General features: G+C 39.0%; 2 protein-coding genes across 5 annotated transcripts in view; both read right to left on the reverse strand.

Moving 5' to 3' along the window:
• Positions 1–1528, reverse strand: part of LOC140737958 (TBC1 domain family member 1-like) — a 245980-nt gene extending 244452 nt beyond the window's left edge. For 2 of the 4 annotated variants that reach the window (XM_073064847.1, XM_073064845.1), the window contains exon 1: positions 840–1528. In XM_073064847.1, coding sequence (XP_072920948.1) covers positions 840–1229 — 390 coding nt within the window. In that variant the 5' untranslated portion in view covers positions 1230–1528. The remainder of the gene's footprint in view (positions 1–839) is intronic. The other 2 variants (XM_073064848.1, XM_073064846.1) reach the window with 1 other exon arrangement.
• Positions 1529–4284: 2756 nt separating this feature from the next.
• pgm2 (phosphoglucomutase 2) overlaps positions 4285–15119 on the reverse strand; it is a 66398-nt gene continuing 55563 nt past the window's right edge. The window contains exons 12-14 of the mRNA XM_073064852.1: positions 11237–11426; positions 10665–10798; positions 4285–6168 (exon numbers count right to left, since the gene is read on the reverse strand). Coding sequence (XP_072920953.1) covers positions 6066–6168; positions 10665–10798; positions 11237–11426 — 427 coding nt within the window. The 3' untranslated portion in view covers positions 4285–6065. The remainder of the gene's footprint in view (positions 6169–10664; positions 10799–11236; positions 11427–15119) is intronic.

A 15119-nucleotide genomic window follows, 5' to 3' on the forward strand; every position in this document is an offset into this window, starting at 1 on the left:
CGCGCCATAGTTCATGGCAGCTCTAATCCTCAGAAGCCCCTCGGCACCTTCCCTCCGTGCAGCTACAAACGCAAAGTAACCGATAACTAACCATTAATTTCGTCACTCAGTTAAACAGATATACGACAGAATTTTTGTCCCTCAGATTTCTTATGGAATCGTGCAACGGTGTCAGAACAAACGTGCAAACGTGTCAGAAGATCACTATGCCGATCCATCTTCAATGTCTGACAAATCATCTTTCTAACAAAAAAAATCAAACAAGTTCGCTGCATTATACTTCGCACACTGAAATCCATACCGCCTGTACTTGACAAGTTAAGAAAATCGCGTTCTCTCTGATTTTTTTTTAACTTTGTGCAACTTTAACCAATTTGAAAGTAAAGGCACTACAGAAAAGCACTTCCTGCAATGCAGTTTTTATCTATAACGGCCACAAACACAAGTGCTTGTAGGTGAATTTTAGAGAAATGGAATATTGTCGACAACCTCGGCCACTCAAAGCGTCTCTCCACCACCAAAAAACAAAGTAGGACAACTCCAAACACTGAAGTGTTTAGTCCCTCTGCAATATTACATGACCTTCAATGGAAACATCATAGTCGGATGTCTGCGTTAACGGGAACCACACCATGATAAAAGAGACTTCACCAAGCTAACTAAAAACATAAAGTTGCTGAAATTTTGCTTTTTTTTTAAAACGCGGAACTTCTACTACTAAAATAAAATTACAGGGTTGACACACAATTAGAAGTTAGTGTTTATCTTACATTGCAAGATGTATGTATATGTTTCCGCATCGGAAGTAAGTAGGCAATAAAACGGAGCAAAAAGCTTACCAGTGTGTGATCAGATGCCCTGAAGACAAAGCAAACGCTGCGGTCTGTGGTCCTGTTGCTGCTCAGGTAAGCGAAGTAACTGGGCTCGGTGCGGGACTGCAGCAGCCTGCGGACTTGCTGCACCCGGTGCTGGAACACGGTCTTGGCCGAACCGTGCTCCACGCAGCGCACCCAGCCGGGACACACCTGCAAGCTTACCCTGCGACTGCCGGAGCCACGGGCACTGCTTCGCCGTACCTCGGCCAATACCCAGGGCAGTACCGGCACGGCAGTGAGCTTGTGCACGCTTACTGAGCCCACCAGCTGCAGGCTAAAACGCCGCGCCTTGCCGGTGGCCCCGGTCGCCGGGTCGCCAAGTCTCTGACCGCGCACCGTCCTCTCCCTGTTCATTCCTCTTTCTGCAGCGGCGCTGCCAGCTCAGCGGGACGCCAGCAATCCTCCGGCGCAGCACGGGCACTGCATGGGGCTCTGCAGCCAGCCCGATCTCACTGAGACTGCAGAGGCAACCGGAGGATCCAAACGAGCCTCCGCTCGACATCCGCCCACATTGTGGTGCGGCTCACCTTGCAAATGGACCAAGGCAAACTGCCGCGGAAGCGTCACCACACTCTCGCAAATAGGTTTACGCGTGGAGTTGTATGTTCTTTAGTGGCTTAGCTGCTGGGGGTGATTTAACCCATCAATAATTTTTTTTCTGTACAACAGAAGCTAGCGATACTAAGCTGCCCAGGAAGCATCTGTGGAAAGAGAAACACACGTAACGAGGAGACCGTTAACTCTTGTTTCTCCTTCCACCAATGCCTGGCTTGCTGGGTGTTTCCAGCATTTTATTCCTTTACTGTATATCAGATTATATAACATCTGTCTGAAAGTAGTTTCAATAGTCAGAAGGTGCCTGAGGAGCTAATAGGTTTTCTGGGCCAAGTGGACTGCACCCCAGAATTCTGAAAAAAGTAGGTGAAAAGGTTGTGGAGGTATTGATAATGATCTTTTAAGTATTGCTAGATCCTGGGATGGTTCCAGAGGACTGGAAGTTGTAAATGTCACTCCACGCTTTAAGGGAGGTAGAATTGCAGACCAGTTAGCCTGCCTGACTTCTGTGTTTGAGAAAATGTTGGTCCATTATTATGGATGAGGTTTCAGGGTACTTCGAGGCATATGCTTTCAAAGTCAGCACAATTTCCTTAAGGGAAATCTCGCCCGACGAATCTGTTGGAATTCTTTGAGAAAAGAACAAGATAGAGAAAGGAAAGTCAGTGGATGTTATATACTTGGATTTTCAGAAGGCTTTTGCACACGAGGCTGCTTAAAGTAAGAGCCCATGGTATTACAGGAATATTATTAGCATGGATAGAAGATTGACTGACTGGCAAGAGGCAAAGAGTAAAAATAAGGTTTTTTTCTTGTTGACTAGTGGTGTTCTGCAGGGGACGATGTTGGGACAACTTCATTTCAGGTTGTATGTTAATGATTTTGATGACCAAATCAATGGCTTTGTGGACAATACAGGAACGGCAGGTAGGGTTGAAGAAGCAGGAAGTCAGCGTAAATGCTTAGACAGATTGGGAGAATAGGCAAAAAAGTGACAGATGGGATACTGTGTAGGGAAGTGTATTGTCATGCACTTTGTTAGAAGAAATAAAGACATGGACTATTTTCTAAATGGGGAGAAAATTCAGAATTCAGTTCCAAAGGGACTTGGCAGCCCTCAAGCAGGATTCTTTAAAGGTTAACTAGCAGATCTAGTGCAATGTTAGCATTTATCTTGAGAGGACTAGAATACAAGAGCAAGGATGCAATCTTGAGGATTTATAAAGCATTGGTTAGACTGCACTTGGGAGTATTGGGAGCAGCTTTGGGTCCCTTATTTAAGAAAAGAAGTGCTGCCATTGGGGAGGGTCCAAGGGAGGTTCAGAAGAATGATCTCAGGAAGGGCTAACATATGGGAAGCATTGGATGGCTCTGGGTCTTTAGAAGAATGGGGGAAGGGCAAGAGAGAGAAGAGGGATCTCCATTGAAACCTCTTGAATATGGAAAGGCTTAGATAGTGGATGTGGTAAGGATGTTTTGTATAGTGGGTAACTTGAGGACCAGAGGGTACAGCCTCAGAATAGAGATGTCCATTTAGAACAGAGAGGAGGAGGAATTCTGTGGGAATGTGAAGTGGAATTGAAATGGTTAGCCACCAGGAGATCCTCACACTTATGGCAAATGAAACGAAGGTGTTGGACAAAGTGATCCACAACATATCTACTCCAACAAAACTCCTCTGATTGCACCCACAAACTGAGCTTCAGTAAAATGAAGGGATGCAGAATTCTTTAGCTTGACAGATCACCATGCAGGTGTTGACATAAGTACTTCTGCAGACTGTAGAGATATATCTTATGTATCTATGGCCAGCACTTCCTACAAAAGCAAAGATCTTGGGAACTCTTCTCTCCAATATTCACGACCAATTATATTTCCCTTTTTGCAATAGTTACTTTAAAAACTCTTTTACAGCTAGGAACACTATTTCCATTAAGACACTGGCTTGTACCATTGTAAAAAAGTCTGTCACCCCAAGTAATCTCACCATGCTCAATTTAATGAACCAAGATTCAATTAACAGTGCTTTGGAGAACTGTGGACTTACTGACACAGGCACTGACTCACCCCATCTGCCACACAGTGCTTACTTTGCTTCAAACACTCATCAGCTCTCATTTGCTCTGTACCTTCATCTCCAGTGCAACTGACAAGGCTCTTCTCTCCCTCCCAACCTGACACACACAGGATAAATCGCTGAGAGTCAATATTCATTACAGAAATTCACAAAACAAAAAGAATGATGAGGCTCTATGTGGGACTGGGATGGGGAATTAATGTGACTGACACTTCGGGTTACCCTCAGGAATGAAACTGCTATTCACAAAGAGATCACATAATCTGCATTTAGCTATTCCAACAGAGACCACATTGATGGACATCGCCTGACTGACATCTATGCAAAATCAAGAACTGACCTGTATTGCAGTCTACTTCAGCGTTAGCTAAAGGGCCCATTCCTTCCTGAGCCTTCACTGAGAGCCTAGCAGTGAATCAATTATTATGGCTGATGCTTCCCTCTTTAATTGTGGGGCTATAAATATCCATGCCCATTGTTCCCATCTGAAATGGGATCTCATAATCTAGCCTGAATCTGCCCTAAAGTAGCTCTGCTGTCTGAAGCTATACATCCTACTGGCCCCTCTTTGTGGATGTAAGTGAAGCCAAAATATTTTGAGATTCAATGCTTATCACAGAGTCACACTATGCATGTCAGAATAGCACTCCCCTCTGCACTCCCTAACAGGATATTGCAAAAATCCACCCCCTGCGCAACCTTTATAACAAGTTATTTTCAACAACAGTAGATCAGTAGATTTTATGTTCATAACGAAAATAAAGAATTTAACTCAAGTAACATTTGCATTTTTTAATACTGCAAATATGACATTTTGGAAGAACAATCTGCAATATCCAGCATCTTTAGAATTGTAACATACTGTATGTGTTATATGCTATAATCAAAGCAAAAGATCGCAGTGCATCTGAGCTGCTTAATGTATAATCCCACATTTACCTGGATGTTAATTATGTGTCAACATTGCCCTTTTAAAATCTGAAGTTAATTATCACATGTAATGAAATTAACAGGACAACTTGTTGGTTAAGTAATGTTAAAAATTGCAGGTAATAAAGAGTACATCTGTAAAACAAAATATTAATATGCAAAATAAATTCTATAGTTAGGGTAATAAGAATTTTTTTATTTTGTTACTCATTCTGCCACAACTTCTGTTTAAGTGTAGAGCTGAAGCAGCAACTTATAAGTGAAAGCACCCAGTGTGAATTGTTCTGACATTACCTGTCTTAATAATCAGCATAGCAAGGAGTGAAACTCAACTGGAAGGTGACAAAAGGGCCACTTTAAGGCAAATGGTGTTTCAGTAATTCAGGCAAAGAATATTTTTCAGAAATACCATATACAATTAAGCATTTTGAATTTTAAACACCAAAGTTCCTGGTTGCATTTTGAACATTGTGTATTAATCCTCTAGATTAAGCTGCAGTTAAATACATACTGCACTTAAATCAATCTATTTAATTAGTGCCTTAAAACCTTACAGTAGGTAACTTTACAAATCACAATAGTAACGAACATTTCAACCTAAATTATGTTATAACATTTAAACCATTTAATTGCTTGACATTCCAAAAGTTTTTGTTGAAAGCTTATAGTTGCTAAATTGTTTTCCCAGTTTCCGAAGTCTGATGAACCAAAATCACTTGCCATTGTCAATCTTTACAAAATAATTTACAGCAAATGCTGCTGCTTTTATCTAAACAGACCATATACACACAATTGACAGATAACCCATCAATGGAAATGTCTTCAGTAACAAAATAAATGTTCCCAGTTTCTCTGCAAATACTGTAAGGCTTGTCATAATGTTTCCAAAATGTTAAGATGTTTCGACTGTATATTCCTACAAAATACAAATCATGTTAATCCATAGAACACAGAATAACAAAATGCATTAAGCTTTGGGTAGGTATTCTCACATTACTAAAATGCATTAAAGGGGCAAAAAGAAGTTACTATAAAGTTTGGTGACATCATTTCTCATATTTGCCTGAAATCAATAATACACTGAATTATTAGTGAAAATGTAATGTAAAAATTAAAATCTCAAAAGTTAGGATATGAAAAAGTTAGTCAAGCTCAAAAGTTTGAAACAAAAAAAAGCTCTATTCAGGAAGCTGTTCACATCTGAGATTTGATTTGATTATACTGCTATGTGGTAGCTTTTTGCCTCCCCCCCTCATCTACTCCCCCAGGTTGAGAGCTGCATAAGCTCTGAGCAACTGAAAAGCTAGTCCTTATTAAATTTTGCAGTCCTTGTTGATTTGAAACCATGAATAAATATTCATTATAGGGCCTTGAACGTAGACAAAGGAGTATATTAAACCAAATTTCTTACCATTTTAAGGAGAGAAACCTATGAAACATCCAGCTGTGAAGGGAGATCAACCCCTACACTTCACCACTGTACAAAAGGGAGGTATTCATTCTCCCCAGGATGTGAGCAACAGAGCACATTTTAAAATAGTAAACCACTTGAACTTAAAGCACAGCAAATACAGTTAACATAGTCTGCTGTTAAGACTGACAGTGACAAGAGTATTTTTGAGATAATTTCAGTTGGACTGAGATGTGAAGCCGTTTTTCTCTGGCTGGAAGAAATGTTCCACCAATGCATTGACCAAGTCATTGAGCTCCTCCTTCAACTTCTCTGGGTCACTAGGGGAAAAATATGAGCATAAGAACATGTTCTATAAATGGACAGCTTCAATTTAAATAAACAGTTACTTTTAATTACCAGTTGAGAATAGATTGCATTGTACAAAGTAGATCCACCCATTCTATACCTGTGCTTATGCTCCATTCCCATTTTTCTTACTCTAACTCCATCATACCCCACATCACTTACTTATCAGATACTTGGACCAACTTCCCCATAAAATTTACTTATTCCACTCATTCCAATTGAGGGATAAACCTACAATTTTGTCTCTCAATCTACCTGTGACAAGTACAACTCTCCATTCATACAGATAACCAACCCTTATTCCTTATTGAGTCAATATTCACAGTAGGATCATGCTCCACCTCATTTGTTGCATTGTGATCATACTAAGTGTACTAGTCTTGGAACAGATCCAGCAGCTCAAGACTGTGCAACAGTTCTCCCTCTTATTGGATTCACTGGAAGATTTATTGTTCTGTGTTATTGTGTTTTTTAAAAAAAAGAAAGCATGAATAACATTTACCATTTTGGAAAATCTGCAGGTCTCACACGAAAGTCCCGAATGTCTCGGATTAATGGAGTTGTATTACAGTCTATATCAGCAAAGTGATGAAGGTGTCACCAACAGAACAAAAAAAAGGGCACTTAATTACCAATTATTGCACAGTGTGGGTTATAACCCTGTGTGGGTTACACCAGAACAATTTGATTGCAGAATTCATCATGGCCTTGGTCCAAAAATAGACTAAAAATTTCTAAATTCCAGAGATGAGAAGACTGAATGCTTGTTATCAAGGTAGCATTTGACTGAATGTGCCATCATGGACTTTGCCCAAAACTGAACTTGTCCAGGTAAATGTAGACAATTTAGCACCAATTATAGGGAAAATAATGAGATCCCTTGGGAAAGCTCCTGGAATGGACTGCCAGGAGTAGTGATGAAAGTAGATGTGACGGAAATATTGAACAGGCTTTGAGATTGTGTCATGAATATGCAGGAAATGGACGGACATGGATCACGTTCAGGCAGGGAGGTTGAGAACATATTCAGCACAGGCCCTGCAAGCTGAAGGGTCTGTTCCTATGTTGTACTCTTCTATGTTCTAATGGAAGGTGGCCCAGAAATGAAAAAATTTAATCATGATTAAAGATTAGCTTTATAATGAAAAGTATAAATTTCAAAAGGAAACATTTTACCTCAAACAAGCAAACTATTTGTTAAAGCAGTAACAGAACAAAAGATAATGATAAAAGCATAAATGCATTCTTTCAAAATTTAAAGAATTCTGATAATTTAGTCCCTAATATATTTAGGAATAAGGGCTGACAATGTGAATAGTTGATACAAAGAAAGGAATATTGAGTTTAGGTGGGGAGCAGACTTACTTTTGTTTTAAAAAGTTAAACACACAACTGCAAAGTGGTCAAATTTTCAGAATTAGAAGTACAATGTTACAAATCTCACACGCACACAGGTCACAACATAACCTGTTATTGGCTCTCTCAGGTAACAATCTGGCTCTTGATCTCCTGCTACATTAATTTAAATCCATGATTCCAGTTACATTCCACAAGGATAGGAGTTGTTGTCTGACTCAGGAATTTGAGGTTCCTCCTCCTGCAATAATTCTACAGCTGAATATTAAAATGCTTTTACTATTATTCCAGTGTTCTTCACCCTCAGAGTTAGTGCTCAACTTCCTTCCTTCTGAAACAGTGACAGTAGAGCCTTCAACCTTTTCCTCTCAGTGTCATTAATTTCCACATTGACCACAAGATCTCGTTGTTCCCTTTCTACTCAAGATGTTCTGTTCCTGCTCAGAAGGCATTAGAACTCACATTAGAAACTGCAAAGCGTACATATTTTATCATGATCATATTCTCCATGATCAGATTTTTTACATTTTGTTATGCCCAGTTAAAGTCATTTATTTAATACAAATCAAGACAAATGGCTGGCATTGATAAGCAGCCAAAGGCAAGTTGCTCAGAACAAATCAACGAAACGTTCCTTGCCAAGCAGTGACATCATCTACCAAAATGAGGAAATAAGAAATCCACAAGCTCAAATTGAGCTATGTTTCTTTTTTGATGTACAGCTTTTACTGCCATTACTATGATACTGCTTTCATTAACAAAAAAATAAATGAATCAATATTTCAATGTGGTGTCAAATCTTCTTGAAACTCTTTACAAAGTAGAAATACATATATATATTTTAAATCAACACCCAATTTGGGTGTTATTATTGGCTATCCATTTTAGCCAATCCTAAAACAGAAAAAATATTTGAATTTCCAAATAGCTCTCTTGATTTCAAACCCAAGGCTCAGCACAACAGAACATCTGCACAAGAGGACTGAATTACAGAATGATACACGGTCCTGGTTAATATACAACTTAAAAACTCTGCAGTGGTGGTACTTGCTCTCCGATGCCTTAGTAGGTGCAACCTGACGAGTGCTCAACCGTGTCTCAGTGGGAAGGATTCTCGATTGTAAATCAGATGATTTTGATTGTAAGTGCTACTTCACAGATGCGCTGTATTTGGTGATGCTGCATTGTCAGAGGTGCCAGTGTTCTAATGAGGTGTCAAATATCAGATGGGCATCATACCTGCTGCATTATTTTTTAATAACAGGTTACTTACACCTAGTGTTTTGGTCAAGATCTACTCTCAACTAACACAAAAGCCCTAACAGATTATCTGGTTAGCAATGCATTGCTGGTTGAGAGAGCTTGCTGTACTCAAATTAACAATCACATTTTCTACGTTATGTGGTAAGTATTCTCAAATGTGCTACCTGATTTAGTTTGTGATTACAAATGCACATCTTCTTACCAGAGTTCAATAACATTGAACAAGGCTTATAGACTGCCATAAACATTCGACTTTAAACCCCAAACCATTACAAACATTCCATGCTGGGGCCATGGAAAAGGATTAAGTATTTCTCTTAAGAGTTGTTTGTTCCCAAGTAACTTCTGCAGAATGCCAATGTCATTCCAACAAGATGCTTTACTCACGTTCATAAGAATAACTGGTAGGCAGTTGAAGTTGTTCTATTTTCCTCCACTAATTAGACTCAAGATCAGCAGCAAGACTGATTTAGAAATTGAAGGGTTTTTTTGGGAACCTTTATACCTATCCCAAGTTATGATTACATCACATGTATTAGTCAGTAAAACATCTGATTCAACAGGCTTAAAGATGGTAGAAAAGAGGAAAGGGAAAAGACCCTGATGAAGGGTCTTGGCTCAAAATACTAACTGTACTCTTTTCCAAAGATACCGCTTGGCCTGCTGAGTTCCTCCAGCATTTTGTGTGTGTTGTTTGAAGGGAAAAGTACCACATCATTGCATAAACATTTACATATTTAGTTCCCTTGGGATAGTTATTCCTAAATTTTAGTCGAACAATTTATGAAGAAATCTCTCATAAACACTAATCACTCTGAATATTTACAGAATTATATTCTGCATAGTTTATAGGCCCTTGTGAGAGTGTTGATGTACCAATATCATATACTGCATTTCAGACATCTTAAAAGTTAGCAAATATGAAAATAAATGTAAGCTTTGTCAGGGAGAGACAGGAAATTCATTAACAATGCTGCATAAAGATGGAAAAAAGCAGAGAAAGATTAAAGTCTGCGAAGGCTGAGAAAAGCCCATCTCCCACCCCCCATCCTCACCACATTCTACAGAGGATGTATCGAGAGCATCCTGAGCAGCTGCATCACTGCCTGGTTGGGGAATTGCACCGTCTCAGATCGCAAGACCCTGCAGTGGATAGTGAGGTCAGCTGAGAAGATCACCAGGGTCTCTCTTCCCGTCATTACAGACATTTACACCACACTCTGCACCCACAAAGCTAACAGTATTGTGAAGGACCCCATGCAGCCCTCACACAAACTCTTCTCCCTCCTGCCATCTGGCAAAATGTACCGAAGCATTTGGTTTCTCACGACCAGACTGTGCAACAGTTTCTTCCCCCAAGCCATCAGACTCCTTAATACCCAGAGTCTAGACTGACATCCACATCATTTATTATATTGTATTTGTCCTCTACTGTGCCTATTGTCTTGTTTATTAATTATTGTACTGCCCTGCACTGTTTTGTGCACTTTATGTAGACCTGTGCAGGTTTGTAGTCTAGTACAGTTTTAATGTTGTTTTACGTAGTCTAGTGTAGCCTTGTGCTGTCTCACATAGTCTAGTGTAGTTTTGTGTTGTTTCATGTAGCACCAGGGTCCTGGAGGAACGTTGTTTCGTTTTTACTGTGTACTGTACCAGCAGTTTATGGTTGAAATGACAATAAACTTGACTTGACTTGAAAGTCAACATATAACAAGATTAATTAATGTTTCAGGTGCAAACTGTCAGATCTGTTGTATATTTTCAGTCTTTCTCTACAAGTTTCCAACATATGCATGCGCTTCTGGCAATGCAGTCACTTGTAAAGAACCTCCAAATAATAAAACATTACCAATTTCCAGGTGGTGCACACAACTCTGAATAATATTTAATTTTAGGTTCTGTCCCACTAGTCCTCAGGGTAGCTACACATCCATTCTTAAATGTGAAGGTGATCATTTGGCTGCTTTTACTGGTTGGTAGCACCTAAAATATAGAGAATAGAGAAGTGAGTTACTTTTTAATTTAAATATTAGAAACTACAGAGCATAAGGTTTTCTATTTTTCATTCTTAAAATATACATGTTTAAGATGGGCCATGTGAATACTCTCTCCAACTTTCTCATTATCTGCTTAAATATTATTTCTATGGATATGTATTAATTTCTGTATTATTTTGGAGTTTGAAAGCCACTTACTGTTCATAAACCATTAACACCCCTGATAATCAAATTGCCATTACAATTGGCTCAAATCTACAAAGCTAGTGCTAATTTTAAAACGTACAAGTTTTGCTAATTAAAATTCATTAGCTATTTGTGGTAATCACATGAAATTTAAAACTGATGTAAACATTTTATAAAATAGACGTTTCTCCTGAGCAACTTAAAACAACTGGAGATAAATTTAAATCGTTTTACTTACAGCCTTTTTGTCTGGCTGGCTGCTGTCATAGCCGGTGGTTAAATCTCGAATGCCTGAAATTTCAAACTTCCCACAGGTCTTGGGGTACTCATTACTTCCATTAAAATTTCGTAAATTTTCGAACATCCTTTGAATACTCTTAGGTTCATGGCATATGAAGTATGAAGCTTTTGAAATATGATAACCGTACCTAAATAAATTAAAATAAAACAAAAATTGAAAATATCCTTTCACATAGACATGGTTTATATTATTGCAAGATTATTCCCTCAATAACTTGAATTTTGGCAGCGCATAATCTTTAAATTCCATATTTGTGTTTCATTGGGATTGTACTTTGTTTCTGTACCAGCAATATTCAGGTTTCTTAAATATTCGTACCATTTTGTCACTTGGCACCATGCAACTGCAAATATCCTCTCCACTAACAGCTCAACATGTTACCATTGTATACCCCGAGTAATTTTCATTTTCAACCACAGACACTGTCTAAAACACCAAATCTGCACAGGATATGTGCATTTATGGAATTTTCTGAATCTGCATTTTACTCAAAGTAAATATATCCTGTAAGGTCTGCCTATTGCTATACATACCATCTGATAACCCAAAAAAATTATTTCCTTCTATCAATTAGTTAAGACAGACCACCATACCAGAGACACTGTTTCAAATCCCACCCCTGCAGATACTTTATCAATATGGACACCATAAAAAAAATACTATCACCATTTTGAACAATGCAATTATTTTGTCTTGCATAAGGATAATATATTTATCATTAAAAAACTGCACATGCTTTCCTATAATCTCGGAACATTATACTACAAGGGCCTTGGATCACCCGGACAACAGTAATACCTACATCAGTCTGCTGTTTATTGACGACAGCTCAGTATTCAACACAATCACACCCTCAGTTGTCATCAACAATCTCCTAAACCTTGGTCTCTGTGTCTCCTTCTGCTGCTGTATCCTTGACTTCCTCAGCAGGAGACCATAGTCTGTGCAGATCATTTATAACATCTCCTCTTGGCTAACAACCAACACTGGTGCACCTCAAGGATGTACACTTAGCCCACTGTTCCACCATCTCTATACCCACGATTTTCTGGCTAGGCTGAGCTCAAACACCATCTATAAGTTTGCTGACGGGCCAACTATTGTTGGCAGAATGTCAAATGGTGATGAGGTAGCATACAGGAGTGAGATAAAATTAGAAGTGTTGTATTTGATACTTCTATTAAATTTGAAAAGATATGGAGACCATTTATTCAATATTTTCATATGATGTAATATGACCCTGTTCCAAGCCTATTTGTTTTTCCAGTTTTATATACGTTGAGAGGATCGGAGTTGACGACACTGATGATTTTGTATTTTTGTGAGATATTATAAACAGCCCTTTTTTCCCATTTTTTTCTTTTTCTCTTTTTTCTTTTTTTGTTTTTTTTCCTTATTAGTTATTAGATTAGGTTTTTTGGCATAATTTTTTTTTCTTTTTTCTGTTTTTTTAAAATATATATTATGATATACCTAGGTTTGCCTTGTTTATTTGTATATTGTATTGTCCATGATTTGGGAATACTCATTTATACTGTAATCATTGCTTATGTATTCTTTCATGTTCAGTTGAAATGTGTATGTTTGTAATCCCATTATCTATGTATCAATTTTATTTTGTTGATATTAATAATAATAATAAAAAGATTGAAAAAGAAAGAAAGGAGTGAGATAGATCAGCTGGTTGAGTGGTGTAGCAGCAACAATCTTGCAACTCAATACAAGACCGACCAAGGAATTGACTACTGACTTCAAGAAGGGGGAAGTTGAGGGAACACACAGCAGTCCTCATTGAGGGATCAGAAGTGGAAAGGGTAAGCAGTTTCAAGTTCCTGTGTGTCAACACCTCTAAGGATGCAATTGCAAAGAAGGCAAGAGAGTGGCAATATTTCATTTGGTGTTTGAGGAGACTCGGTACGTCACCAAAGACGCTCGCAAATTTCCAGAGGTGTACAATGCAGAACATTCTAACTGGTTGCATCACCGCCTGGTATGGAGGGGCCACTGTACAGGATCAGAAAGTTGTGAACTCAGCCCCTCCATCATCGATACTAGCCTCCTCAGCATCCGGGACACTTTCAAAAGGCAATGCCACAAAAGGATGGCATCCATTAATAAAGGCCCCCATCACCCAGGACATGCCCTCTTCTCATTGCGACTATCAAGGTAGTGGTACAGGAATCTGAAGACAAACACTCAATGTTTCAGGAACTGTTTCTTCTCCTCCAGCATCAAATTTCTCAATGGACAATGGACTTATGAATACTGTCTCAGCACTTTTCTCCTCTCTGTTTGCACCACTTATTTAAATTAATTTTGAATATATATATTTTTTGTAATTTATGGTTTTTATTATGCATTGCAATAGCCACAAAACAACAAATTTCATGACATATGCCAGTGATACTAGATGGGATTCTGAGACATTCTGAGTGCCTGGGGATCCCTAAAAGTTGTTTATTTTAGGGAGCAACATACGATGACCTCCCAAATATGTGCACCAGCCGCCACAATCATGGCCAAATTTAATGACGAATTGAAATATTTTTCCCCAAATCACAAGGTAATATTTCTAACACTTGAAAATCCAGACTGAGAAAGATGCATTCAAATAATCTAGCAATGTTCATCCAAAATTTACTATGAGCTTTCAAGGACTCTTCTCCATCACTGTCTGCACACCTACACTCCTTTCATGTTGAAAAGTTCATTTGGATAATCAAACAATTTCCATTTCAAATATCAAAGTAAATTTATTGTTAAAGTACATATATGTCACCATATACTACCCTGAGATTCATTTTCTTGTGGGTGTTCATAGCAGAACAAAGAAATACAATAGAACCAATGAAAAACTAGTGACTGACAAACAACCAATGTGCAGAAGACAAACTGAGCAAATACAACAAATAATAACAATAAGTAAATTGTGAACAAATAATATTGAGAACATGAGTTGTAGAGTCCTTGAAAGTGAGTTCATAGGTTGTAGTGTTTCGCCGAGCAGCTACGCTGTCTGCCAGAAGAAGTACGATCTCCCAGTGGCCACCCATTTTAATTCCACTTACCATTCCCATTCTGATACATCAATCCACGGCCTCCTCTACTGTCACGATGAGGACACACTCAGGCTGGAGGAACAACACCTTATATTCCGTGTGGGTAGCCTCCAACCTGATGGCACAAACATCTATTTCTCGAACTTCCTGTAAAGGCCCCCCCACCCTCTCCTTCACCATTCCCCATCCCATTTTCCCTTTCTCACCTTAGATCCTTACCTGCCCATCGCCTCCCTTTGGAGCTCCTTCCCCCCTTTTCTTTCTTCCATGGCCTTCTGTCCTCACTGATCAGACTCCCCCTTCTCCAGCTCTGTATCGCTTTCACCAATCAACTTCCCAGCTATTTACTTCATCCTTCCGCCTCCCAGTTTTACCTATCACCTTGCGTTACTCTCCCCTCTCCCACTTTTTGAATCTACTCATCTTTTTTTTCTCTAGTCCTGCTGAAAGGTTTCATCACGAAACATTGACTATACTTTTTTTCCATAGATGCTGCCTGGCCTGCTGAGTTCCTCCAGCATTTTGTGTGTTTCATAGGTTGTGGAATCAGTTCAGAGTTGAGGTGAGTGAAGTTATCCACACTGGTTCAGGAGCCTGATGGTTGAGGGTTAATAACTGTTCCTGCACATGGTAGAGTGGGACCAAAGGCTCCTGTAAATCCTCCCCAATGGTTGCAGCAAGAAGAGAACATGGCCTGGATGGTGGGGGGGGTCTTCAATGATGGATACTGATTTATTGTGGCAGTGCTCCGTGTTAATATG

This window comes from Hemitrygon akajei, chromosome 13 (genome assembly GCF_048418815.1).
Source record: "Hemitrygon akajei chromosome 13, sHemAka1.3, whole genome shotgun sequence".
NCBI lineage: Eukaryota > Metazoa > Chordata > Chondrichthyes > Myliobatiformes > Dasyatidae > Hemitrygon > Hemitrygon akajei.